Genomic DNA, 27,952 nt, shown 5'->3' on the forward strand with positions numbered 1-27,952 from the left:
GGGCTCTTCAGGATCAGGCCCCAGACTCGGTTCAGATGCCACCTGAGGCAGAGGATCTGGTGCAGACCGAGACTCCTCTGGTTCTGTGTCCGAGCCAGAGTCCCAGTCCATCACACTATGGTGCCATGAACATTGCAATTCTAAGTACACTCTCCAGGTGGCAATTACTTGTTTTCTATATGCTGCAAGTCACCCACAAGACCTGGGGAGCCAGCTGTACCCAAGCCTCTTTTCAGGGACTGCAATGCCATTTTTGCCATTGCAACCAGAGTGCTTTTCCCACTGTAGAGGGAAGACAGTTGCATCCTCTAAAGTATCCTCTCATGACCCCTTGGGGTAGAAGACAAGAATTCAAAGGAACTGCCCAGAAAGGGTCATAGACCCGCAGTTTTTAGGTTTGCACACAGACTGCAGGGTTCCTTCCTTCCTTCCTTGGTGGGAGAACTGGTGATAGATGTTAACAGTGGAGAAATCCAGGGGCTACAAGATTACACGCAAGTCACAACTGAGTGCTGCATTTATACTGGAAAGTGAGGGTGGAATCTTTGCTGCGGCACAAAGCAACATCAACACTGACTCTCGTGGCACAGTGAAGCCTTTCCAAATTCATTGTGGCATATGCCAGCCTTTGCCAACCTGGTGCTTTGTACTACAACTCCCAACAGCCCCAGTTGGTGGGAGCTGTAGTACTAAACATCTGGAGGGCAGCAGGTGGGTGACGTCTGCCCTGGGCTGATCTTCCAGGGTTGAAATGGGCAACCAGAAAAGTTGTTTTATGGGGTAGTTAGCAAAAGCAGGCAGTTCAGTCCCTCTCCTCCCTGTATGATAATTCTGCATGTGCCATTTTTTACTCCTGGCTCTCTCTGGCCTGGATATGGTCTGATCCAGAGGGTGGGGGAGATATGGAGTAGCTGGCCTTCCTCCCTTCCCGGCTCTCTGAGTCCAGGGAGGAATATAGTCAGCAAAACCGTGCTCTGTGCAGGGATTGGCTGCTGAGTTTGTAGAGCCTTTGAGAGAGCTCCCTGGATGTTCTGCATCGTCTTCATCACGCTCTGCCTAAAATGTATTATCACAGGATCAGGAAAATGCGAAAAATAGAAATCCCCAAAGCTACACCCTACTTACAGGCGTGTGACTGCAACTCGTTTTGGACCACAATTTTGTGTCAGCGCGCACACTTTTCACAAGAGGGATGTGCTGTAAGAATTTATAAGTAAATAATATAAATGAAATACTGGTCCTTGGCATCCCCCCCGGCACCAGCTACATTTTATTGGCTTCTCGTTTGCTCAGATCGCTTTGCGGCGCTGCCATTTCCATTTTCCTGGCAGAGCCTGGTGGTCCTTCCCCATTTCCTGTGGTTTTCAAGGTTCCTGCAAAACCACAGTTGTGTAGCACCAGAAAAGGGGGGGTGGGGTGGCTGTGCAGGTGAGGATGGTGGGGTAGGGGTCTACCTGTGGGACTTACAAATACAGTGGAGCTGTTCAACTCATTGTGATTGTCACAGTATGTTTTCCTTCATCCTTAAAACAAAACAAAAACAAAACGAAACACCAAATTGGAAAACAAATGTCACACTTGTCCTCCGGCCGGAGAAGCTCTCCCTGTTCTCGGAAGGTATACCCCGTCGCCCCCCCACCCGGCTTCATCTCCACAGTGTCAGTTCAAGGTCGGTGAAAGAGTGGGGGGAAACAGAGTCAAGACTGCACAGTGTATGACATTTATGGATTCCATCAGCTTCTTGTCAAGAGACTGAACTTACGCCTAGGAAGTGGTTTTTCTTTCATTCACTGAGTAGTCAAATTCAGGGTACACGTTGGAGGGCAAATTGGGGGGCGACTTGGATAAATCAAGGGGTGCGGCCTGTTGCTGTCCATCAGTGGCCACCAGTTCGGTACCCCGTAACCAGAGCTTTTTTTTTCAGGGGGAACTCGCCGGAACTCAGTTCTTGCACCTCTCAGGTGGGTGCAGCTGCCATTCTAAGAGAACGAGGGAGGTGTTCATGGTGGGTTCCGGCACGTCCTTTTCTAGAAAAATAGCACCGCCTGTAACACTTTCTGAATGGACCTCCTTACGGAGGCCTCTTGAACCGCTCTCCTGTCTTTGCGGAGAGCATCCGGGAAGCTCCAGAGAGAACGAGGGAGTGCTTACTCCTGAGGAACGGTGCCGAGAGGGTGAGACATACTTCCACTTGGCAGCCATGTGGGGTGAGACTGCTCCCAGGGGAGAGGCTTAGAAAGAAATCCCCCATCTCCCCTGTGGGTGCCACTAACGGTCACCGAAGCATCGCGGGCTCCACTCCTGCATCACCTTAAACCGCAAAGAAGGCAGACCTATCGGGAAGGCCGGGGCGGAGGTGAAAGGTCAAGGAAGCAGCTCCCCTAAGGGGGCAGGGGGAGGGGGAGTCCACCCACCCCAAAGGTTTCCTGGGCACCTTGCTTGTGGGCTCTCCCCGCCTGCCCAAAATCCTTCAGCAGTGGATTTCGTAAGCAATCTGAGGCTGGAACATGAGTCCCTGGTTGACAAAGAGCTCGCTGGCTTCCGGGGGGCCATCTTCTTCCCCTTCCAAGGTCTGGGTGGCTTGATCCTGCAGCTGCTCGGGGAAGGTCCCCACCAGGCCCTGGGGGTCCTTGTAGGTGGCGAAGAGGGGCTTGTTGCGGTCGATGACAAACATCTCGTGGCCCCTCTCGTCCCGGTACTCCTCCAGCTGGGCGAAGGTGGTAGGCCCATCCGAGTAGTCGTTGACGTAGAGGATGTTCTCCTCCTTTTTGGCCTTTTTCCGCTTGCGGTGCTTCCGGTAGATCATGATCACCAGCAGGAGGGCCACCAGGGCCAGGAGGGAGATGGCCACGGCGATGGCCGTCTGCGTGGCCATGCTGAGGGCGTTGAAGTCCATGCTCTCCATGTCGTAGAGGGGCTCCTGGCTGATGTCCACAGAGGCCGGGTAGCCTCGCGACGTCTGCTGCTGTTGCTGCTGGGAGAGGTTGACCATGAGGTGGAAGAGGACCCGGGCCGTCCCACCCGGGTTGGAAGCCTCACACTCGTACTTGCCGGCATGGGCCACCGTCACGTTGTTGAGGAAGAGCATCCCGCTGCCAGTGTCCGACTGCTCAAAGCGCTCCCCCACGCTGCGCTCGCTCAGGGCAAAGGTCCCGCCTGGGAGCCGGGAGCCGCTGGCCTTGGCACCCCCGGCCCCCCGCCAGTGCGCCAGCTTGCGCCACGTCACCAGGGGCTGCGGGTAGCCCGAGGCCTGGCAGGAAACGCGCAGGTCGTCGCCCAGCCGTGCCGTCACTTCCAGGGGCTCGACCTGCACGACCGGCGGGATGCAGATGAGGCTGTTGCCAGAGACGTCCATCAGGCTCTGGTACGCCAGGCGAGGGGGCTCCGCACACACGATCTTCTTGTCCTGGGGGCTCAGGAGCCGCTGCCCGTCCTCCTTGATCCAGGAGCTCAGCCAGTGCAGGGAGCAGTCACAGCGCCAAGGGTTCTCTGCCAGGAGGAAGGAAGGGAGAGAAAGGGGGGTGGGTCTGGTTACAAGTCAGTGTCACCCCAGGAGTTTCCCACTGCCTCCCCACTGTTACGATATAGAAACAATGCTGCTGCGAGCTGCTTGCTTGAAAACAACATCACATGATGTTGGGACTGTCCATGGGAAACAGAGGGCACCGGAATTAGCTCAGAGTGTAATATGAGCTGTACAGGAAATGTTTGCTCTCTCGACTGCTGGAGTTTGAAGAGAGCAGTCATGTTTTTTGTAATGCTGCAAAGACAGAAATAAAGGCATGTAAATACATTTCTGTCTATCTCTTTTCCCTGCCGGGGGGGTGGGGCAAGAAAGGGTGTGTGTGTTCTTCTCACACTGAGAAGGATCGCCTATCGCGACCTCTGCCTGGATCTTGCCGGGAAAGCAGACAGGGAGGTCAACAGGAGACCAAGCCGGGTGCCTGGGAGAGTTGCCAGTTTCTCCTGATAAAGGCTTGATTTCCAACACCCACCACTCTCCACTCCATAGCCCCATGCAAAATAAGAATATAGGAAGAGCCTGTGGGATCAAGCCAATGGCCCATCCAGCCCAATGTCTCACAGATGCCCCTATGGGAAATCCACAAGCAGGATTTTTTATATATATACATGCTTTTTAGTGGTGTTTCGTTTAATACAAACAAACAAAATACAGTAAAATTCAACAACAGCCAAGGGTTGTTGGCGATGGTTGAATTTCCCCACATTCTTTCCCCACACTGTGCTGAGCATTGACTTCCTTCCCTCCCTTCAACAGGTTTTCTTATGTCAGTTACTTTTTCCATCGTTTCTTATTTTATCCAATCCTATCTACATCGTAAGATTTATTTCAGTCCTGCCGGAGTCTTCAAATTTCTACAGTTGTTATTTATGCACTCTATAAATTTACTCCACAATCTTTTTGGAATTTTGCTTCCTCCTGATTTCGGATTCTACAGGTCCATTTTGCTAGTTCCGCGTAATCAACCATCTTCGTCTTCCTCTACTCCTCTATTGTTGGTAATTCTGGTGCTTTCCATTTTTGGGCTAACAAAGCTCTGGCAGCAGTCGTAGCATACATAAATAACCTTTTCTATTTCCTCTCCCATCAAGCCTAGCAAGAAAGCTTCCGGCTTTTTCGGGAAAGTGTATTTAAATATCCTTTTCAATTTGTTATAAAGATGGAGATTTTTACCATCTTTGTGGAAAATGTTACCAACAAAAATGGAATGCCAAAACAAACTGTTTGAGTATATTGAACTGGCTAGATTAACAGAGGCAATTAGAGATCACAGTGGACAAGAATTTCAAAAAGCATGGGGAAAATGCAGAGAATACAAAACAGTGCCCTAAATACATACCTGGACTTGTTTCAATTAATGTCTGCAGGAGACTTTGTGGCTATTTAAGTTATAATTAGAAAAATCTTAATAATTATTCATAAAGGAAACAGCTTATAAGTAGTAAATGAGGCCAGATACAGGATAAAGGAAGTCTTTTATTTGGTTGTTTGTATTATTGTATGTTTTGCTTATTGTATGTTATGTTCACATTTAATGAAGGTGGATTTCTGTATTGGGGGGTGGGGGCTTTATGTTATGTTGTAAATAAAATTTCCAATAAAAAAAATAGAATACTCAGTCAAACTAACTGAGGCTTCACCCAAATCCTGGAAACTGTAGCTGCTCATAGGGCAGGCATGAGGAACCTTTTCCAGCCCATGGGGCCACATTTATTTTCATTTCATAAAATTTGCACATGGCTTGATTGTTGAAACAACAACACTCAAAGTGGATTACAAAGGATAAAACAATAAAAATTACCATTAAAAACAACTCTTTTAAAACATCCAGAATATAAAATCAGCAATAAACTAAGAACAGGATTAAAACACATGTCCGCATTCTACGTGTCTAAAAAAGAATGTTTCTAGCAGGTGCCGAAAAAAACACAGGAAGGCTTGATGTTAATAGGCAGGGGGTTCCAGAATGCAGGTGCTGCTGCACAAAAAAACCACCGTTTCCTACAAATAAATCTTTGTGGCTCTTGCAGAGATTTCCTCCCAGCCTGACATGCCTGCGTCCCTCCTGCCTACCCCAGCTCTTCTACCTTGGGGGCAATAAGAGAAGTGGGCAGCAGAGGCCCGCTTTGAAATGGCTGCGCTATCACCAGCACTTCTGGCCTGCAGGTGGCGCCAGAAGAGCTGCCAGCGCGGCGGCTCACCTGTCAATCGCAGCACCTGAAGACTGATGAGGGGCCGGAGAGCCACCCGGCTGATGGTGCGCAGGTTGTTCTTGCTGAGGTCAAGCAGCGCCAGCGAGGTCAGACCGGCCAGCGCCTGGTCCTCCAGAGTCTCTATGCTGTTCTCCTGTAAGTGGAGCTCCTGCAACCTCTGCAAAAGAGAGAATCAGATGGCACATTAGGTAGAAAGCAGGCCTGGAGCCGTTATCCACTTCTTCCTTGTTTTGGTACCACTGCTATTTGGGGCTGTTTGTCCCTCATTCCTTTGCGCTGCCCATGCAGCCCCAGGCAAATTAGGAGCTCTTGGCCAGGAGTCCAACCCCCTGCAAGGCAGGAGTCACAACTAGAGGATGCAAGACAGAGGGCCGTTCACCTTCTGCTTAAAAGCAGCCAATGAAATTACAAGTAGTACCAAGAGTGGAGGAATGGCAGATGAAGATGATGGACCTTTGGGAGCTAGCCGACCTGACCGGAAGAGTCTGTGACCAGGAGGAGGAGGAGGAATACCAAGAGGAATGGAAGAAATTTTATGGAAGACCACATAACACCGGTCTTGAAAGACCTACATTGGCTCCCAGTACGTTTCCGAGCACAATTCAAAGTGCTGATGTTGAGCTTTAAAGCCCTAAACGGCCTCGGCCCAGTATACCTGAAGGAGCGTCTCCACACCCATCGTTCTGCCCGGACACCGGGGTCCATCTCCCGAGGGCCTTCTGGCGGTTCCCTCATTGCGAGAAGCAAAGCTACAGGGAACCAGGCAGAGGGCCTACTCGGTCGTGGCACCCGCCCTGTGGAATGCCCTCCCATCAGATGTCAAAGTGATAAATAACTACCTGACATTTAGAAGACATCTTAAGGCAGCCCTGTTCAGGGAAGTTTTTAATCTGTGATATTTTACTGTATTTTTTGTTTCTATGGAAGCCACCCAGAGTGGCTGGGGAGGCCTAGCTAGATGGGCGGGGTACAAATAAATTATTATTATTATTATTATTATTATTATTATTATTATTATTATTATTATTAAATTTAAAGACTATTTAGCTAAATACATTAAGATAACTTAAATAGAAATATTTGTGAGTAACAGATTGGCCCAGGATTTAACTATGTGAAATTGCATAATAATATGTTAATTCAACAAGTAAACCTTATATGAAAATAGTGTTGGAAAACTGCTACAATGGGCTATATGGAAACTCAGTTAGGGGGATTTGAGGAAGTCACCCAACAATGATAAAAAAAAGTAGGACTATAACAGTTAGGATAAATGTTTGTTTGTTTTTTGATACTGTCATGTTTTTGTTTGTTTGTTATGTTTGTTATAATTTTGGACAATCAATAAAAAATTTGGGGGGGGGGAATAAAATAAAAGCAGCCAATGAAAGAGCTCACAACCTCACGAGGGAGACCATTCCACTGTCAAATGGCTCTTACAGTCAGAAAGGTTTTTCCTGATGTTTAGTCAGAATCTCCTTTCTTCTAACTTGGGTCCCATCCTCTGGAGAATCTCGGTCACCCTCCTCTGCACACCTTCCAGCTTACCAATATCCTCTGTCAATTTTGGTGCCCAGAACTGGACACAGTTTAATTGTGTATTGAAAGTCCCTGCTGTCCTGATATTAACGGCAAGTACTTGAACTTGCTTTTAAAATTTACACAACTGACTTTGTAATGTGGCTATTTCCATAATGTTCGGTTGCATACAGTAAGAATTAGCTAAGACTTAGCCTCCTCCAAGTCATTCATCTCTTTGCACTAAGCTGCTGTGGATCAGGGATGAAAGTGAGAGTTGCTCAAACCCTGACTAATACTGAGCCTCAGTTCCCTTGTCCATAAAATGGGAACAGCAGGGTCCTAATGCAGAAAACATGGCTGTTTCTGGGAGGCAGACTGGGGCCACCTTGATGACAATGGCTCGCTTTCCAGAATGCCCCTGTGGGTCTCACCTCCAGGTCACAGAAGGTGAAGTCGGGCAGCCGGGTGATCTGGTTGCCCGCCAGGTAAAGGACTCGCAGGTGCTCCAAGCCCTTAAAGATGCTGCTGTTGATGAGGTGGATGCGGTTGCCATTGAGGGCCAGTTCCAGCAGCCGGTTCTGGTTGCGGAAGGCGCCTGGCTCCAGGGCTGAGATGGTGTTGTTCTGCATGTAGAGGTATTGCAGGCCTGAGAGAGACGCCAGGTCTTGCTGGTGAATCTGCGTGATGCCGTTGTCCTGAAGAAAAACCGTCTGCAGCGGGGAGAAAGCCAGGGGGAGATGCCATCAGTTAAACCCTGAGCTCAACATAGTGTCAGTTCCTGGAAGACCAACAATCCTTTTTTCTTCTCTGACTTTAGATTGAAGTTCACCATGTTCTGATGTCTATGTACTACAGATCTTTAATAGCAAATCACCACCTGATTCGTTTTGCTTCTTTATAAAATATTTTGATTACTTAATCAAGCTCTAAAAAGAAGTAAATGAGTGGGCATGGGAGATAATGTGCTCTTTCACACATTGCATTGGGAGCCCAAAGGCTTGGTGGTGGTAGCAATGTGTCTGCGTGCACACACTTTGGTTTTTCATATACGCTCTCCACTTTATTGGTTTAATATATCTGTTCTAGTCCCACATCCCAAAGGGTCTGAGCTGGCTGCAGCAGATTAAAAACAAATCTATACCAGCTAAACGCACACACAAAAGCCCACCGCCACCCAGATTCAAACACACCAAATTGGCAGTCTATTAAAAAGTAATTCTTGACACTTGCAGGCACCTCAAGAAAGCATTTCCATATTCTTTTACAACTTTGTAGGTTATATTGGCTCAACACCAAATCAGTCATTGTATATGAGAGAGACATCACCTTGCCAACAAAGGTCTGTATAGTTCAAGGTATGGTTTTCCCAGTAGTGATGTATGGAAGTGAGAGCTGGACCCTAAAGAAGGCTGATCACCGAAGAATTGATGCTTTTGAATTATGGTGCTGGAAGAGACTCCTGAGAGTCCCATGGACTGCAAGAAGATCAAACCGATCCATTCTGAAGGAAATCAGCCCTGAGTGCTGACTGGAAGGACAGATCCTGAAGCTGAAGCTCCAAGACTTTGGCCACCTCATGAGAAGAAAAGACCCTGATGTTGGGGAAGATGAAGGGCACAAGGAGAAGGGGACGACGGAGGACGAGATGGTGGGACAGTGTTCTCGAAGCTACCAGCATGAGTTTGACCAAACTGCGGGAGGCAGTGGAAGACAGGAGGGCCTAGCGTGCTCTGGTTCAGGGGGTCACGAAGAGGCGGACACGACTAAACGACAACAACAATACGCTACTTCTAGAGAGATTCCAATTTTGGTGTTTTCGGAAAGACACCGTTCATTGTTCTTATTGTTAACGTTTGAATTTATTTATTTTTGAAAGCAAGCCAGCATTTGCACTGAATGGACGACAGTTTTGTGAGGTAGGTTAGCTTGGGTTGAGAAAGGAAACCTGGCCCTAATGGTCACACCCCCCCCCCCCCCCGGTGCTGGGAGTTGGGCTTCCTCCCACCTGAGCCTTACCTGGGTGGAGGGATGGATGCTGCCTGGGATCTCTTTGAGGCCCAAAGAGCCACACTCCACGGTCATGCTGTAGCAGCGGCAGGTGGCTGGGCAAGTGCGGGCCTGGAATGCCAGGAGACCCAACAGCAGGAGGGAAACAAGCGTGGGCTCCACCGGAGCCATCCTAGAGCAGCTGCTGGCAGGAGACAGAGAGAAAGGGAGAGATTGAATGGTTGTATTTCTATGTCGCTTTGCAGTCAAATGAATCCCAGAGCAGCTTAACAAACAGTAGCAGAACAGAACATCACAGGGACAGCGTAAAGCACATAACAAATGTTCAGTAAAACAATTACAATCTGTAAAATGATATTAGCAAACCAGCAACTAAAGAAATAAGCTAAGCATCGCAGTTACTGTGTAAGCCATATTACATGATTAACAAATCAATAAGGTGTTCGTAATCTATAAAGCGGTATTGACAAAATAATATAAACACTATTAAATTAATAGATACTTCCTCCCCCCCCCCCCCCATGACTCATGAGTCCCCGTCAGGGAAAAAGACACAACTTAAAAAAATATATAATAACTGTAATATTTCACTCTATTCGGATCATTAAAATACACATACACATCCATCATATAGGAGGCACCTATCTAATAGAAATACCTATTTAGAAATACAGTGGTACCCCGCAAGACGAATGCCTCGGAAGACGAAAAACTTGCAAGACGAAAGGGTTTTTCGTTTTCTGAGGTGCTTCGCAAGACGGATTTTCCTAAGGGCTTGCTTCGCTAGACGAAACGGCCCTGCCTCTCGTGTCATGGTGACGCGCACTGCACGCACGCACCCTCGCTTCCCTGCTCCTCCGGCTCCCTCCCACCTTCCCGCTGACGGTTGGTGCCTCGCGCCGCTGCCCACCCCCCTCGCGCGCTCCCCTCAGGAGCCGTTGCCGCCAGCAGCCGCGTCCCGCCGACATTTTATCTTCACAACAATCCTGTGAGGTAGTTTAAACTAAGCAAATTAATAATAATAATAATAATAATAATAATAATAATAATAATAATTAATAATTAATAATTAATAATAATAAACAGCTGCAAAGGCCTATTGGCCTTTGGCCCTCCAGCTATTGCTGGATCACAACTCCCATCATCCGTGTACTTATATGGATGTTGCGGAATCTCCTTCTTAGAGCTGGCAGACGCCTTCTTTGCCAACCTTTTGAACGCATGCTGAAAATGTTTCCATTCCTCCATGCCTACACAGGCAATTAAGAAGACATCCTTCTAATTCATCTGCTTTTTACTTTTTTATGGTTTTTTTAAAAAAAATATCTTTTTATATTGTAACAGTTCAATTTAAATGTATATAATACAACAAATTAACCAAGAATAACCAAAAAAACCATGAAAGTGACAGTTTGTTTTCTGTTTTCTAAGCATTTCTGTGTTTCTTTGATAAAGCTTGGAAGTACTGAGACATAATGGCATCTTTTAGTCAAATAAGTCCTTCCTAATATATTTTTAATGGTTTCTATTGTATGGGTTTCTGGTTATATTGCCACATACCACTTTGATATATATAGATATATATATATATATATATACACAGACACACACACACACACAGTATTTTTCGCTCTATAAGACGCACCAGACCATAAGACGCACCTAGTTTTTGGAGGAGGAAAACAAGAAAAAAAATATTCTGAATCTCAGAAGCCAGAATAACAAGAGGGATCACTGCACAGCCTGCATTCGCTCCATAAGACGCACACACATTTCCCCTTACTTTTTAGGAGGGAAAAAGTGAGTCTTATAGAGCAAAAAATACGGTGTATATATATATATATATATATATATATATATATGGCACAGTGGTATATATCTTAATTAAACAGGCAGGCAGACATGTCTGGATACATTGATTGCCTTGCAGGATGAGGGAGGGCGATGTGCGGTTCCCCTAAGTAGACTCCTCCACGATCAGTCCAAGAGTCCAGCATTCATTTCTTTCCAGTGACCTACCAGATGCCTAAGAAAAGCCTGCAAGCAAGAAAGGCACACTCCTGCACTCAAGCATTCTTTCCTATCCTCCCCAGCAACTGGGAGTCACAAGCAGGCTACTTCTGATCCACAAGGACAAAAAAATATTTCATGGTGACTGGCAGCCATCGATAGCCTTCCACTCCTCCAAGAATTCTTCCAATCCCCCTTTGAAGCAGTCCAACATGGCGGCCATGCACTTCTCGTGAACTCCACAGTTCCACCATGCACGGTGTGATTCAGTCCTTGCTCACCTGGGAGTTGCTTTGGTATCGAGGATTCTTTGCGGTTGGCCCTACAGCTTGTCTACATGCATGGCGATGACCAAAACAGATGAGAACCTCTTTGGAGAGAGACCATCTGGGGTCCTTGTCTTAGGTGTGGGCTGCTAGTGGATCCTCTGGGTTCAGCTGCTGGCTGTAACCAAGGTACCAAAACCATGGCAACAAGCATCTAAAAATATAGGTACCAGTGGATGCCGCTGGTATGGCTGGATCCTTGCCACCAGGTGGAAACTGCCTGCAGAGCTGGACTGGGGTGAAGCCAGAATGAGGACGTTGCTGCAAAAAGGAGGCCGGAGAAGTGGAACAGACTCACCTTGCACCCCCCTGGCATCTCGGCTCAGCACACCACCGTCTCATCTTCCCCACTGCCCCTTAGCTGGGGAGGGATAGCTCAGTGGCTCCTAAACCCATTAGAGGCTTTGAGCAACGTCACCAACAATCAGGGAAAAGGACAATAGTGCTACAGGCATCCTAATGAGAGATTAGGGTGAGGCAGCAGACACGCTGTGTGGGGCAATGGTCTTAAAGTCTCCACTGGCTCTGGTTCCAGAGAAGAGCATCTAACCAGCTGGAAGAACAGATGGGGGTATGGATGCTGCCCTCTGAGATTTGGTAGGTTGTTTGTGCCAATCTCTGGATGAAGCTCCCTCTTAATTTCTCCATCAGCCTCAAAGCTCCTGTTCTTGCGTGCCTGCCCATCTCTGCTTCGCCAACCCCCAGCTATGGGCCTATTTTGATACGCAGCTTTGCACTCAAGCAATCTCCTGCTGCAAAAGTAATTATCGCTGCTTTGGTGTTATAACAATGGTTTAGTATTCATGCACTGATGCTCTGGCAAATGCACATTATATTTTGGATGTGCATTGTATTGATATTTCACACCGCAGTGATTATACATGCATTCATTGCATTCTCGTTATCTTTCGAATCTCCTCTTGTTGACCTTGTTTTTCTTCAGCACATCTGGTTTTGCGATCTGTGCCTTGAAACTTCTGTGTAGGACCTCAGTGCAACTTGGCCAAATTGTAAGCCACAGGGGGGAAAGGCCATCATAGTTCAGTGGTAGAGCACCTCTCTGGGGTTGCCTCCAGGGAGGGCAGAGAATGTTCTCTGTTTGAAGCCCTAGAGAACCCGTACAAGTCAGTGCGTAAGAAATATTGAACCAACAGATGGGCACGCACTGTGTACACACCATTCATTTAAAGCACATCCTGGGAACGGTACCTAGTCAAGGGTGCTGGGAACTGAAGCTCTGTAAAGGGTACACTACATTTCTCATGGGGGAGAGTAAAGTGCTTTAAATGTATGGTGTGTACATAGCCTCAGTAAAGGTAGCTTCCTATGACTCCAGGCCTTTTTGATGCCAAAGCTAATACAGCCAACTCTGCTGTGATTACATATTCATGGAATAAGCTAATTTGGAACACAGCCCTGCTTGCAATGACAGGGACAGCCTCTACCTCCTTGCTTCTAAAGCAACCTCTCTCCCTTTCTCCAAATCCTTCCGTAGACTCTCTTCTTTGCCCCAACAGCACAGGAGGAAGTGGTGGCTTCAAAAGAGGATGGACACATTCATGGAGGAAAGGGCTATCTATGGCTACTAGCCATGGTAGTTATACGCTGTACTGCCACAGTTGGAGGCAGAAATGTTTCTGAATACCAGTTGCTGGAAAACACAGATTCTGCTCAAAATCAATTCAGTTCCCCTGTTCAGACTTTTCTACTACATTGTTGTTATTGCAGCAACAATCACGGTCGAGTGATAATAAATAAATAAATAAATAAATAAATAAATAATAATAATGTATTATTTATACTCCGCCCATCTGGCTGGGCTTCCCCTGCCACTCTGGGCGGCTTCCAAAAAAATATTAAAATACTGTAATACATCAAACATGTGAGTTGCAGTTGTGCAAGAACTGAGCCTTTTTGGGGTGTCCTGACTCACAGAAGGTTACCCTGCTGATTTGGACCAAAGACCCACCTAATCTAGAACCCCACAGTAGCCATTCAAATGGCTGCAGGGGCACCACAAACAGAGCGTGAGGGAAATACCCCCCACAGTGGTTATTCCTCAGCAATAGGTATAAAAAAGTCTGCTGCCTCTGGATCCTGGAAGGAGCATACAACCATCACCAATAGCTAATGTTATTATAGGCTGCATCAACAGAAGTATAGTGATCAGATCAAGGAAAGAAATGGTACTGCTCTGTTCTGCCTTGGTCAGACCCCACCTGGACGCCTGTGTCCAGTTCTGGGTGCCACAACTTTAGAAGGATATTGACATGATAGAAGGTTTGCAAAGGAGGGAGACCAGGATGATCAAGGGTCTGGAAACAGAGCCTCATGAGGAATGGCTAAAGGAGTTGGGTTTGTTTTCTGTTACTCGAGAGGGCAGGGCCCCAAACCAATGGATTCAAGTTACAAGAAAGGAGATTTCAACTGAGTGTTAGGAATAACTTTAAGAGCTAAAAATGCAAGAAAGGCCTTAGACTTGCCAGAAGCTCGGCTCTGCCCTCGCCAGTCCTGGAAGGAGACTTTTTAAAAGTCCCATATGCTCAGAGACTGTTGATTGGGGGAAGATAGGAAGCCCAGAGCACTTATAATAATATAATAATAATTTATTATTTGTACCCCGCCCATCTGGCTGGGTTTCTCCAGCCACTCTGGGCGGCTTCCATAGAAACCAAAAATACACTAAAATATCACAGATTAAAAACTTCCCTGAACTTGTTCTTTAGATGTCCCTTTTATGAAGAGGCACGTAGTAAGACCATTGGTCCCCTACTGGTGAGGCTCGCTGACCTCCCGGAAAAGCAAAAATCCGACCTTTTCCTGTTAGGCAAAGATCAGAAGACGATCTGGAGGGTCGCCAAATTCTGTGTACAGATCTGTAGGCGCAGACCATCTCCCAACTCAAACTAGTTCGTTAACAAATTCCCCAAACTCGGTTCCATGGGTGACTCTGGGTCAGCTCCCTGCGGTAGTTTATTGTTGTACATTGTTTTTAAATTTATTGTTGTACATTGTTTTAATTGTTTGTTTTCCTTCTGTGACTGTACCCCCAAGTGTGTTTTATAAGCTGGCCTCCGACCGTAATAAATTATCTATCTATCTGTCTATCTATCTGTCTATCTATCTGTCTATCTAACTTTAAGAGCTGTTCAGTGGTGGAAATGACTCCCTCTGAGGGTGGAGAGTTTGGATGGCTATCTGTTAGGGATTCTTTAGCTGTGATTCCTGTGTTGCAGGGGGTTAGACTAGATCACCTTGGGGTTCCTTCCAACTCTACAATTCTATGACTATCATGATGAGCAGCCATCAGGTCCCTTTTGCTGCTCAGGCCCTTGCCCAGCTGAGGTGGGGTTGCTGTTCCCTGCTAGCCTGAAGGGTCCCTTTTCTCTGCACTCTTCTGTGTCATCTCTTGCTCAGTTAATTGCCTCCCGCTCTCTTTAATGCATAATAAATAATGAGCAAGCAAGGCCTTATTAAAATTTCATCGGGAGTTTGCAGCCGCTGCAAGAGATTGGGGTAAAATGGGAGGGGGGTGCCCTCCATCTGTTCATTCACAGAGGCAGCTCGGCCTCCCAGCGGATGAATTAGAGAGAGGAGCATCCAGCTATATTAATCAGCCATTACTCCATGAGAAACCTTCGTCAGGATCTCGCTGGGATGCTGGAGGGAAAGGACGGAGGACAAGGCAGCAAACAGCCTCCTAATGCCACTCTATAAATCCAAAGCACATCCACAGTGTCAAAATACTGGCTGCGGGCACAGTCCTCTCTGCTGCCTAATCGCTAACAAAAGGGCGCCCTGCAGTGCCTGGAAGCCAAAGCCCCTGATCTCTTTCCAGTACAGCGGCTCAGCCACAAAGACCATAAGGAGAGCACCTCTGAGTAAATGCAGAGTGTCGACTGAGTGAATCCAAACAAGCCTTATGAGGAACAGTTAAACGAGTCGGGTTATGTTTAGACTGGTGAAGAGAAGATTGAGAGGACCGAAACCAATGGATCCAAACTACAAGATTCTGCCTAAACATTAGGAAGAAATTTCTGACTGTAAGAGCTGTTCAATACAGTGGTACCTCAGGTTAAGAACTTAATTCGTTCTGGAGGTCTGTTCTTAACCTGAAACTGTTCTTAACCTGATGCACCACTTTAGCTAATGGGGCCTCGTGCTGCCGCCGCTGCACAATATCTGTTCTCATCCTGAAGCAAAGTTCTTAACCCGAGGTAATATTTCTGGGTTAGCGGAGTCTGTAACCTGAAGTGTATGTAACCTAAAGCGTCTGTAACCCGAGGTACCACTGTATTGGAACAGACCACACTATTTAAAGCACATTCCCTGCCACATGGGAACTGCAGCTTTCCCGCAAAGAACTAAAGTTCCCAGTGCCTTAAACTACAGTTCCCAGGATTCTGGTTGAGCGCGCTTTAAGTGTACAGTGGTACCTTGGTTTAAGTACTTAATTTGTTCTGGAGGTCCGTTCCTAACCTGAAGCACCACTTTAACTAATGGGGCCTCCTGCTGCCGCCGCACTGCGGCCACGCAATTTCTGTTCTAATCCTGAAGCAAAGTTCTTAACCCAAGGTATTATTTCTGGGTTAGCGGAGTCTGTAACCTGAAGCGTATGTAACCTGAGGTACCATTGTATGGTGCAGGCTCAGTCTAAGAATGAAGTACCGTATTTTTCGCCCTATAGGACACACTTTTCCCCCTCCAAAAATGAAGGGGAAATGTTTGTGCGTCCTATGGGGCGAATGCAGGCTTCGCGCACCTCTCCACAAGCAGCGGGAGCCCAGCGCTGGGCTCCCGCTGCTTGCGGAGAGTTGCCTGCATGCTGAAGCCTGTGCGCGCTGAGCTCAGCGCGTCCAGGCTTCGCGGACCTCTCCGTAAGCAGCGGGAGCGCTCCCGCTGCTTGCAGAGAGTTGCCTGCATGCTGAAGCCTGCGCGCGCCGAGCTCAGCGCATCCAGGCTTCGCGGACCTCTCAGCAAGCAGGGGGAGCCAGCGCTGGGCTCCCACGGCTTGCAGAGAGCTGCCTGTTTGGGGGCTTGGATCGGGGGAAGCTTGGGCTAAACCCGTGCCTGGGGGGGAAATAATTTCCCCCCCTTTATTTCCCCCCAAAAAACTAGGTGCGCCTTATGAGACGGTGCGTCCTATAGGGCGAAAAATACGATACTGTACTGTAATGGACTGAAAAGAGATCCTTCATTGAGAGAAGCTGCTCACTCGGAACTCTCCAATGTGCTGAAGCAACCAAGCCGCCTTCCTCTGTGGGCTTAGAGCAGGACAGCAGCTCTTGTCAGGCTGCTGCATAAGCACTCCAGGCCTTTGCTCAGTTGCAAAGCTTTGCTGCAATGCCAGGATCCCTTGAAACATGCTTTGAAACAGCACCCCCAGGGCAGCACTTTGCAAAGCCAGCCTGGAAACATATTCTTTTTGGCACTCAGTACCAGACCACTCTGAGGGCGAGGGCATCCACAAGCAAACCCAACAGGGAAACCTACTTTGCATTTACATAGTGATATGCTCATCGCAGGGAGGACAATTTTCTTGTGAATGCAACCAGCGTGTGGCTTGAGGGGGGTAGCAGGGGAAGAGAGCACGTGAGCTGGGAGGCTCCATGCAAGGGGAGAAATGGAAAAATGCAAGTCTCACAAATGGAAACACGTGTTCAGAATTGCAGTACAGGGAAATGAAGGTATTTGAGCACACTTCTAGGTGGTGCTGCCTGATCCCACAGAAGTGGCTTGCTGAGGCTCTAGCACATGGGTAGGCAAACTAAGGCCAGGGGGCCGGATCTGGCCCAAACGCCTTCTAAATCTGGCCCGCAGATGGTCTGGGAATCAGCATGTTTTTACATGAGTAGAATGTGTGCTTTTATTCAAAATGCAGCTCTGGGTTATTTGTTGAGCATAGGAATTTGTTCATTCCCCCCCCCCCAAAAATAGTCCGCCCCCCCCCAAGATCTGAGGTGACAGTGGACCGTCCCCCTGCTGAAAAGGTTTGCTGACCCCTGCTCTAGCATATTTAGAAAGTTAATGTAAGATTTTAGTTTATTGCTATTTTAACATTCCCAAAGTCTTTAATGGTTATTGTCGATTCTTATTGATAATTTCCTTGTTTTATCTTTTCTGGCAAGCCATTCTGAAGGGATCTTTTTATAATCAAGCAGTGTCCAGAGTTTACAAAATAAGTAAATAAAATAATCAGTAAGTAGGACAGACTCTGACAACCTGGTTTTGGGCTAAAACTCTCACCAGCATGTTGCATAACCTTAGAAGGGGCTACAGAGAACCAGGCAGAGGGCCTTCTCGGTAGTGGCGCCCTCCCTGTGGAATGCCCTCCCACCAGATGTCAAAGAGAACAACAACTACCAGACTTTTAGAAGACATCTGAAGGCTTTAGGGAGGCTTTTAATGTTTGATGTAGTACAGTATTTTAATATTTTTTTTGGAAGCCGCCCAGAGTGGCTGGGGAAGCCCAGCCAGATGGGCGGGGTATAAAAAATAAATTATTATTATTATTATTATTATTATTATTACAGCCATGGGGCCTGTCGTGAAGATAACTGGGAAATTGGAGGGGGGGCGGAGCTGGATGGGCTACTGGTCTGACTCATGCCGTGTGTCCGGTTGTGTGTCGCCCAGCTCTCCATCTCTATGATTCTGTACCTCATCTGTTCCACCTGCGCCTAAAGGATGCTCATGAGGGCCCCCCCCCTTAATGTGAGAGAAACATTCTCGCTAAACTGAAAAACAAGAAGTCTAACACCCACTCGAGGGCCAACAGTAAGCTGCTCTGCTCCTCACAGGAAGTCCCCCTCTATTTTGTCATCCAACGTTCCTTCCTCCAGGACACGGGTTCAAAACACCTACTTGGTTACGAAGCTCTTATGGTGGCTGAGGGCAAGTCAGTGTCTCTCTCTCTCTCTCTCTCTCTCTCTGCTTCTTCAACTTTTAAGTGGTAGTAACAGCAATCTACCTTGGGATATTGCTGTGAGAGGCAGACATGCCACAAAGACTGGACGACACGTGGGAAGTCTGGAGCGCTTATAAATAGGACGTAGCTATAATGTGTTTTTAAATTATTGTAATCCGCTCTGATCCTCAAAAGATAGGGTGGGGATTAAATAATATTATCAGCCTCTTAATAATGAAGGATTATAAAGGATCCTCCTTTGGGATTATAATGGATCACGCATGATGGTTCACCATAAAGCTGAAACAAGAGGGGGGGACCTCTGACCTTGAGGCCTGGCATGGCAGAACTGTGGGGCAGAGAGAGGTTGGCATAGATCAGGAAAGAGGGGCTTGTTGGGATTCAGCCATTGTGAAGTTTATATAATAATAAATGGCATGCAGAAAGAGGCTAGAGAAAGGTTTCTCTCTCTCGCAACACCAGAACTGAATGTTGGCAGTTTCAGGACAGATAAAAGAAAGTCTTTCTTCACATAGTGGATAGTTAAGCTACGGAACTCCCTCCCACAGCAGACAGTGATGGCCACCAACCTAGAAGGCTTTAAAAGAAGATTAGACACATTTGTGGAGGAGGACAGGGCTCTTGATGCTGCTAGTACATTTCCGAGCACAATTCAAAGTGTTGGTGCTGACCTTGAAAGCCCTAAACAGCCTCGGTCCAGTATACCTGAAGGAGCGTCTCCACCCCCATCGTTCTGCCCAGACACTGAGGTCCAGTTCCAAGGACCTTCTGGCGGTTCCCTCACTGCAAGATGCCAAGTTACAGGGAACCAGGCAGAGGGCCTTCTTGGTGGTGGCACCCGCCCTGTGGAACGCCCTCCCACCAGATGTCAAAGAGAACAACAACTACCAAACTTTTAGAAGACATCTGAAGGCAGCCCTGTTTAGGGAAGTTTTTAATGTGTGACCTTTTAATGTATTTTTAATCTTTGTTGGAAGCCTCCCAGATGGTACAAATAATAAATTATTATTATTATTATAGCACCCAGGATGGCTATTCTCTACCTCCATGGTCAGAAGCAGCAATGCTTCTGAATACTAGTTCCTGGAAGGAGGAGAGAGGGCTGCTCCTGTGCTCAGTCTGCTTATTGGTTTTTCCCACTGGGGCATCTGAGAACAGAATACTGGGGTGGATGTGACATTGGCCTGATCCAGAAGGGCTCTTCTTGTGTGAGAAGGGGATCATCTCCTTTTTTCAAGTACTGACAACATTTAACACGGTATTCTGGGCTGGTGGACTTTTACCATAGCAAGCCAAGAGCCTTGGGACAGCTGCTCCACTTACGCAGACGGAGAGACTGCCACAGAAGCACGGTGGGGCACAATGATGACTTCTTCCTGAACTGGGTTCCCTCTGCATTTAGAGAGCTGCAAATAATTCTAAAGCAGCTTAATGGTATGGGGAGGATTTGAGAGCCAGCCTGCTAAGGAGATGGATTAGCCACCAGGAAAAAGAAGCAGCCCTGCCAGGACACCTGGCTCCCTAGGAAGGGTAGTGGAACAACACGGCTCAACTGTCTATCACAGTCAGGGAGGACACACAAGCTTCAAAAAGCCTAGAGTGTCAACGTGGAAGCCAGGATATGCCTGTGGGCTCCTGGGTTATGGCCCCTCCCTCTCTGGAGGAAGAGGGAAGATGTAAACACTTTTTTTGCCCAAGATTTCAAGTTAATTGGTAATATATATACTGAAACACCTACAGTATATTTATGCTAATATATTTTCATTTTTAAGCATATATTGTAACTGGGAACAGAGGTACCAGTCTTCTACAGAGCCAGACCATTTGTCTTATCTAATTCCATACGGTCTACACTGAGAACCAGAGGCTCATATTTACCCACACTCATGGTTTTTTTTTAATTGGGAGGAACATTAATATATTAGTGGTCTGTCTTATACTCATCCATTAAGTAGACTTGTTCCTTTTACTATGTTAGCCACCTTGAGGAACAAAAATGCAACAAGTAAGTTCAATAATAAACTAATAAATAATAATAATAGACTACAAATGCAGAACAGACCAGCAGCTGATGCAGCAAGGCATCGGCAAAAAGGAAGTTCTCCTCCACAACCCCCATGAAATAAACGGGAGCCACACAAGAGCATCCCACCAGGGCTTGCAAGAGAGAGCTATGGATTGCAGGTCCAATGATATCAATAGCTGAAGAGGTATAACAGGGGGGGTTCCTCCTTCCCTATGTGAAAAGGCATGCTACTGTTAAATAGCAAGTAAGTGCACAGGTTAAAAAGGAATGTACGTGAGCTGAGGATGTTTGCTTGATGGGATCCTGCATGTTCACCTCTGAAAAGATGCAATATAAGAACATAACTATGCACACTTCATTTTTTTTTATTTCACTTTTAAGTTGTATACCGCTATATTAGAAAGGCTATATTACTATACACTATACTATACACAAGGCGGCTTATAAGCTGGGGGGGGGGAAACAAATATACAAGATCACACATCTTATAGCAATCAGATGCAATACAAATAAAGCATAGTAAAATATTTAATTATGGCTATGTATGTATGTAAAGCAGGGACGTGGGTGGCGCTGTGGGTTAAACCACAGAGCCTAGAACTTGCCGATCAGAAGGTCGGCGGTTCGAATCCCCACAACAGAGTGAGCTCCCGTTGCTCGGTCCCTGCTCCTGCCAACCTAGCAGTTCGAAAGCACCTCAAAGTGCACATAGATAACTAGGTACCGCTCCGGTGGGAAGGTAAACGGTGTTTCCGTGCACTGCTCTGGTTCGCCAGAAGCGGCTTAGTCATGCTGGCCACATGACCCGGTAGCTGTACGCCGGCTCCCTCGGCCAATAAAGTGAGATGAGCACCGCAACCCCAGAGTCGGCCACGACTGGACCTAATAGTCTGGGGTCCCTTTACCTTTATGTATGTAAAGCAGCACCACTAACATGCTTAGAGATGCCCTCCTCTCCTCTTCAAACCACTGGGCATCTCTTATTCCAATATGACAGTTCATATAAATGCATTTAACGTCGTAACTTGCCCACTACTCAGCACTGCTGAACTATGCTTCACCCCAATCTCATGCTGTCAGGTTAGTTTGAAACCAGCTTGGTGGTGGAGATGCAATCTCTTCTGGTGTATCTGGGGGCAGGAGAAGGGAGGGGAGAACATGTGGGGCAAGATTGGAGTATTTATTGCTGGCACTTCTGCCAAGCAGGTCTGCTGTTGCCATGGCGCAGGCAACTGGCTGCAATGCCCACTAAGTTGGGAGACATCAGGGGAAGGGGGCGGCAGCACCGATGCCATGCTAAGCAGGACCCCTAGGGCACAATTCCCTCACTCTGCTGTCATGGTGGCAGGCTCCTGTCAGACCAATTTAGGGCGTTTCACAACAGAGGCTTGAGGATGCATTTTATCCTCTGGAAGGCTGCATCTGCAAATGATGTTGGTATTAGGTAAGAAAAATAAAGAGAAAGGTATCCACATCAAACTAATGTTGGTTTTTTACATCCACAGTACAGTCTGCCCTCCAACGACATGACCCCCTGTTTACCAGGGGCAGCCTCTGAATTTTCTGGTCATTGTTTTAAAAAATCCCTTCGTTGCTTTTGCGGGAGACAAATGCTGTCAGTGCGCACTAAAGTTCTTCGCATTTCAGGCTTCCCACCTGGATCTCTAGAACTTAAGTATTTGGGGGGAGGGGATAGAGATTCATTTTTATTCCATGTGCATACAGTTGCAGCTACCCTACATATGCAACGAGATTATTTGCAAGATTAAGCACTCATTTTTAAAAAACAAAGAAAAGCTACGGTCAGTATAATACGTACATCGGCCAGAGAAAAGCTTCCCAACAATATTTGGGGTGGCTGTGAAGGGGTGCGCGCGCGCACACACTCAAGCAACAACCCTTGTTGTTCTAAGGGTTCCAAACACCCCAAAGCTGTCCTGGTTTTTCATCTGGAAAATACTAGAGGGTATTAATTATGGAATACAGCGGTACCTCTGGTTGCGAACGGGATCCGTTCCGGAGCCCCGTTCGCAACATGAAAAGAGTGCAACCTGAAGCGCCGTATCTGCGCAGGTGCACGGCGCGATCTGCTGATTGTGCGCATGCGACGAAACCTGAAAGTAACCCTTTCCGGTACTTCCAGGTCGCCACAGGACGTAACATGAAACAAACGTAACATGAGGTATGACTGTATATCAATTTTTTTTCTGAACAGTGTCTCCCCTTCCCCAGAAAGAATTGTGTTTTGGAGCCAGCCATTCCAGGCTTATGGTCCCACCAGACATCCTTTCCATTGTGCACTCATGATGCTCTGCATTCAGGATGGTATTGGGGCTGTTAGACACGATTCTGCTTTCAACACTGCTTGCACCTGCTAAAGTTTTGGGGTGGAGGTACTGCTTCATTCCCATTTCCTGCAGAAAACCTGTAACTTTTTACCCCACAAATGCTCTGGAACGGATTCCCCCCCCCCCCCACTTTTGTTGCACTGTAGACACAAGACTCCTCCCTTCCAGGAGGCAATAATGTGGTAACGTGGGAGCATCACAAGACAGGTATGTGGATGGTTCAGTATAAACCCACCACCACTAAAGCACTATTATTGTGTCAACGGCATGTTGCCGAACTCATCCTCCAAAAGGCAACTATTCTATTGCTGTCTCCTTGGAGCAGAGTATACATGTGTGATGATACTGTTAGGCACATCATGTATATTGATAGCACCATATAAATGATAAAGTTGACACTGTAGAGTATTATTTTTATCATTATTATTTGTTGAATTTATATACCGCCCTATACCTGGAGGTCTTAGGGCAGTTCACAGAACAAAATAAAAATGTAAAACCACAAAATATATAATCAAAATAAAAAGAACAACCCAATAACCCCCCAACCCCCCCCCCCGCATTTTAAAAGGGCATAGGATGTCGATCAAATCAACCAAAGGCCTGGTTAAAAAGGAATGTTTTTGCCTGGCGCTTAAAGGTGTATAGTGAAGGCGCCAGCAAACTTCCCTGGGGAGAGCATTCCACAGATGGGGAGCCACTGCAGAGAAGGCCCCGTTCTCGTGTCACCACCCTCCAGACCTCTCAAGGAGGAGGCACACAAAGAAGGGCCTCAGAAGATGATCCCAAGGTCTGAGTAGGTCATTATGGAAAGAGGCGGTCCTTGAAGTATTGCGGTCCTGAGCCATTTAAGGCTTTATAGGTCAAAACTAGCACTTTTAACTTGGCTCGGAAACTAATTGGTAGCAGTTGGACCGGGATCAATGTAATATGCTCAAACCATCTTTCTCCAGTGAGCTACCTGGCCACTGAATTTTGCACCAGCTGAAGTTTCCGAACCATTTTCAGAGGCAGTCCTACATATAACACATTGCAGTAATCTAACCTTGAGGTCACCAGAGCATAGACAACAGTAGTTAGGCTACCCCTGTCTGGATAGGGACATAGCTGGGCTACCAGCTGAAGCTGATGGAAGGCACTCCGGGCCACTGAGGCCACCTGAGCCTCGAGTGACAGCAAAGGACCCAGGAGTAACCCCAGGCTATGAACCTGCTCCGTCAGGGGCAACATAACCCCATCAAGAGCAGGCGACCTCCCACCCATCTGGTCTACGGAACCACCCACAAACAGTGCCTCAGTTATCTGGATTGAGTTTCAGTTTGTTGGCTCTCATCCAGTCCATTACCAAGGCAAGACACTGGTCCAGCACTCCCACTGCCTCACCTGCAGATGTAAAGGAGAAATAGAGCCGAGTGTCATCAGCATACTGCTGACAACGTGTTCTGAACCTCCGGATAACCCCACCCAGCGGTTTCATGTAGATGTTAAACAATATGGGGGATAGGATTGAGCCCTGCCGGACCCCACATTAAAGGTTCCACGGGGCTGAAAAGCACTCCCCAAGCAACACCCTCTGGGAACCACCGTCCAAGTAGGACTGGAACCTCTGCAAAGCGGTGCCACCCACCCCTAGTTTGGACAGAAGGATACCATGGTTGATGGTATCGAAAGCCGCTGAGATGTCGAGAAGAATTAACAAGGGCATGTTTCTCTTGTCTCTCTCTCGACAAAGGTCATGATACAGGGCAACCAAAGCAGTTTAAGTGCCAAACTTTTGGCACAGCATCCAACTTTTGCAGAAGAAAAACAGCATCACCTGTTTTCACATTAAAACACACACTCCTGCTATACCCAAACACAACTAAACGAAGTTTGCATTCAGTGAATCCCTAAATACCACCACAAAGTATAAATATGAGCATAGCCTAGCAGTGGTCAGATCCAGTATCCCTGAAGTGGTTAACTTCTTAAATGGGAGTTCAAGGAGTACACCTAGGAGGCAGCAGGACCCTCAGACTCAGGTTTGGAAGTGATCCAAACCATTGTTTGGAACTGTAATATTTGGGGGGACTTGGAATGATGCCGTTGTGCTCCCAAGGATTCCTTGCAATGTGGCAGAGAACTTAGCAGAGTGAGGCTGGGGAAAGAGAATCTCTCTCAGGTCACACAGTAGCAGCCTAGCACACAGATATCAAACATGGCAAGCTTCATCAGAAACCAAAAAAAGTTGTGCTGTCACAGGGAAGCTGCACCTGTTGGATTTCAGTTTGCTGCACAGGCTGCCAGAAAAGAAGCTGCTGCTTCCAGTGCTGGAGAGCTATTCTGCAACAAAAGCCTCAATCCTTTTTTCTTTTCTTTTTGGCAGGGTGTGTACATGTGTCTGTGGTCCCAGCCTTTGCTGTATACACAAGGAAGCACGGCACTCCCTGTTTGTTACTATAGCTCCATCATTTGCTGTTGAGTAGCTATGGCAACCTGTGTGAACCAGGGGAAGGGAGCAGACAACCACTGACAAGACTGTGCAAACATTGCCTAATCAATAAGGCTGGCAAACAGGGGCTTGCAAATTGGGTTGCACAAGCCCTTCATTTCATTCTCTCTTTTTCTAAGAGGATTTCATGAAAGGAGTACAGTACAAACACTTATGAAAGGAGTTAACCCTACTCCCAAAGCATTATTTCGTGTGAACCTTATCAGAGAACATAGCACAGTTCAGAGGCTTATCAGAGAACACATCACAGCTCAGAGAAGGCGCTTCCTTCACTTGAGCACAGGCCCTGGGTCAATCATTGCTATCTTCAGGTCTGGGAATGTCCCCTTCCTGACACCCTAGAGAGTCTGCCAGTCAGTGCGGACAACACTAAGCCAAATGGACCAAGGGTCTTAACTTGGTGCAAGACAGTTTCTTGTGATCCTGGCACCCACCCCACTTTCACTCCCCTTCCCAGGATGCCTCTGTCCGCCAGAGACAGCAACTTTTCCTTTTTCAACAATGGGAGACATCCTTCCCTGGGGGGGACTGGGGGGACGTGGCTCCCTGGTGGAGTCTATAAAGGGCGCTTTGGCATCCCCTTGGATATTTTGGACTACAATGCTCACCAGCCCCAGCCAGCAGTAGTCAGGGATGATGGGCATTGCAGTCCAAAACATCTGGAGGGTACAAAGTTGCTGAAGATTGCTGTAAAGTGTTTCTGGAGGGATTTCCTTCCCCTGGAACAACCTTGGCTTTCCATACATGATGCTTCATTTCTGGCTTGCCCTAATTCCATCTCTCCTCCTCCCCCCCCCCCCATCATGTTATTTATTAAATGTGGTCATGAATACACATACCCAAGGACCTGTGTGCATGCAATAGCTCTTAAAGGAGTAGGAAAACCCACCAAACAATGCCCCTGTAAAACCAAAAGACAACTCTCACAAACAAGCCCACAAATGTTAGTAATCCACAATAATTTAGACTACAATGTGTGGCTACATGCCTGCACTGAGAGAGCACCAGTCACCCTCAAGATTACAAAAACTTTGCTCCTTGTTTACCTGGAAGAGTTATTTCTTCCCTACAGATGGCAAAACGCTCAGCTATTTACAAACCAGCAATAGATAATAGAGGAAAACAAGCAAAAACAAACTACACACAAAACCCTCCCCATTCAGTTTAAAATACTATACTGAATTCAAAGTTAACTCAAGACACTAAGCGGAAACCCAAGCAAGAATGCCTGCCTGGGTTCAGAAGGCTGCTCTTAAGAAGACAAGATGTCTCTGCATGTGGCACAAGGATGGGGGCCTATAAAGGCGATGGGGGGGGCTTAAAGAAGAAGCTGGCTTCCAAAGTAAGTGTGCAGGTCCCAATCCATATCAGACTTCATAGATTAAAGACATCAGTCTCAACGGTACCAGTGATGGATGGCAATCGGCCCCATGAAGAATGACTGCGAAACCCTTTTGCCAAGGCTCACTGGGTGTGGGGGGAAATAGGTAGCAAGGGGAGCCCCTGTAAGAGAATCTGATATGCTTGTTGCATGCTTAGAGGTCTGGGTTCAAATCCCAGTTCAGCCCTGGCCAGGGGGGAAAGGCAGTCACATCTTTTTGCATCTCTTTGGACACAGAAGGTCGCAGCCCCGGCATCTCCGCTCATACAAGGGTCAGGGATTGGGAACAGACCTCTCTTCCTACCTGAGATCCTGCAGAGCCACTTCTAGGCTGGGGGAGCAGAAGAGCCCTGAATGGCCTTGGCCAGTCTCCCCACAGTGGGGAGATGCCTCCAGCAAGCCCTGCTGCTAACAGGGGTGGGAAGGCAATAGATCTTCCACCTTAACCTTGCTGGATCGGCCCCATCAGCTGGCAGTCCAAGAATGGGGGGAGGCGGGATGGAGAGAGGATGCTCTGAGCCGGGAGGCTGCCCACCCTGTCATGCCATCCATGCCCTCCTGCTGCAGCCCTGCCTCCCGCCCCCTTCTCCTCCAGAGCCCAAGCGCTGCCCCCTTTGGGGGGGGGGTGTCCCAAGGAAATAAAAAACCCACACAGACACAACCACCCTAATGGAGCAACTGGGAGAGGGGAGACCCTTCGGGGGCCACCCAATCACTCTGCCAGGGAGCAGCGCGGCTGAGAGGCGGCTCCTTGTCGCGCGGCGGGACCTTGTGGCGGGGAGTCCCAGAGGCCCCGTCTCCCTTGACAGACGTCACTCGGCGCGCGACCCCCGCCCGTTCCCGAGTTACCTCAGGGCGAGACCGGCGGGGGGTTGGGGGCCGCTGCCGCCTCTCCCTGCCCGGCAGGCAGGTAGGCCGTCCGGCTCCCCTCAGCTCCCCCGCCCCGCGAAGGTCACCGGCTCTCACCTGCAGCAGCGCCGCCGGGCCCCTCTCCATGGCATCCGCCGGCCGCCCGGCCTCGCAGCAGCGCCAGGAGGAGCGGCCAAGGGCTGAGGGGGCGTCCGGAGGACGAGGGGCCGCCTCGCCACAGACACCGCCTCGCCACACACGCACCGCCGCTCGCCTCGACGCGCTTCTGCCGCCCGCGCGCGCCCCGCTCGGCCTTTTAAGCCCCGCCG

At 47.9% G+C, this 27,952-nt stretch overlaps 1 protein-coding gene and 2 long non-coding RNA genes across 4 annotated transcripts in view; 2 read left to right on the top strand and 1 right to left on the bottom strand.

Moving 5' to 3' along the window:
- Positions 1 to 1,193: 1,193 nt before the first annotated feature.
- On the bottom strand, positions 1,194 to 27,912 carry LRRC24 (leucine rich repeat containing 24). 2 transcript variants are annotated; one of them, XM_083449048.1, is made up of 5 exons: positions 27,741 to 27,912; positions 9,274 to 9,445; positions 7,689 to 7,967; positions 5,725 to 5,893; positions 1,194 to 3,489 (listed from the first exon to the last, which is right to left on the bottom strand). In XM_083449048.1, exons 1-5 carry the CDS (start codon positions 27,773 to 27,775, stop codon positions 2,471 to 2,473), a joined length of 1,674 nt encoding a protein of 557 aa, XP_083305174.1. In that variant the 5' UTR covers positions 27,776 to 27,912; the 3' UTR covers positions 1,194 to 2,470. The 2 variants fall into 2 exon arrangements, with proteins under 2 accessions (XP_083305174.1, XP_083305173.1); XM_083449047.1 differs by having other exon boundaries at positions 9,274 to 9,448.
- Positions 10,892 to 27,952, top strand: part of LOC310681406 — a 157,289-nt gene continuing 140,228 nt past the window's right edge. The window contains exon 1 of the long non-coding RNA XR_014513253.1: positions 10,892 to 11,090. This is a non-coding gene — a long non-coding RNA (uncharacterized lncRNA). The remainder of the gene's footprint in view (positions 11,091 to 27,952) is intronic.
- Positions 21,951 to 25,469, top strand: LOC310681410. Its single transcript, XR_014513258.1, has 2 exons — positions 21,951 to 22,120; positions 25,268 to 25,469. It is a non-coding gene; the product is annotated as an uncharacterized lncRNA (long non-coding RNA).

This window comes from Podarcis tiliguerta, assembly GCF_965153285.1.
Source record: "Podarcis tiliguerta genome assembly, chromosome: 7".
Classification (NCBI taxonomy): Eukaryota; Metazoa; Chordata; class Lepidosauria; order Squamata; family Lacertidae; genus Podarcis; species Podarcis tiliguerta.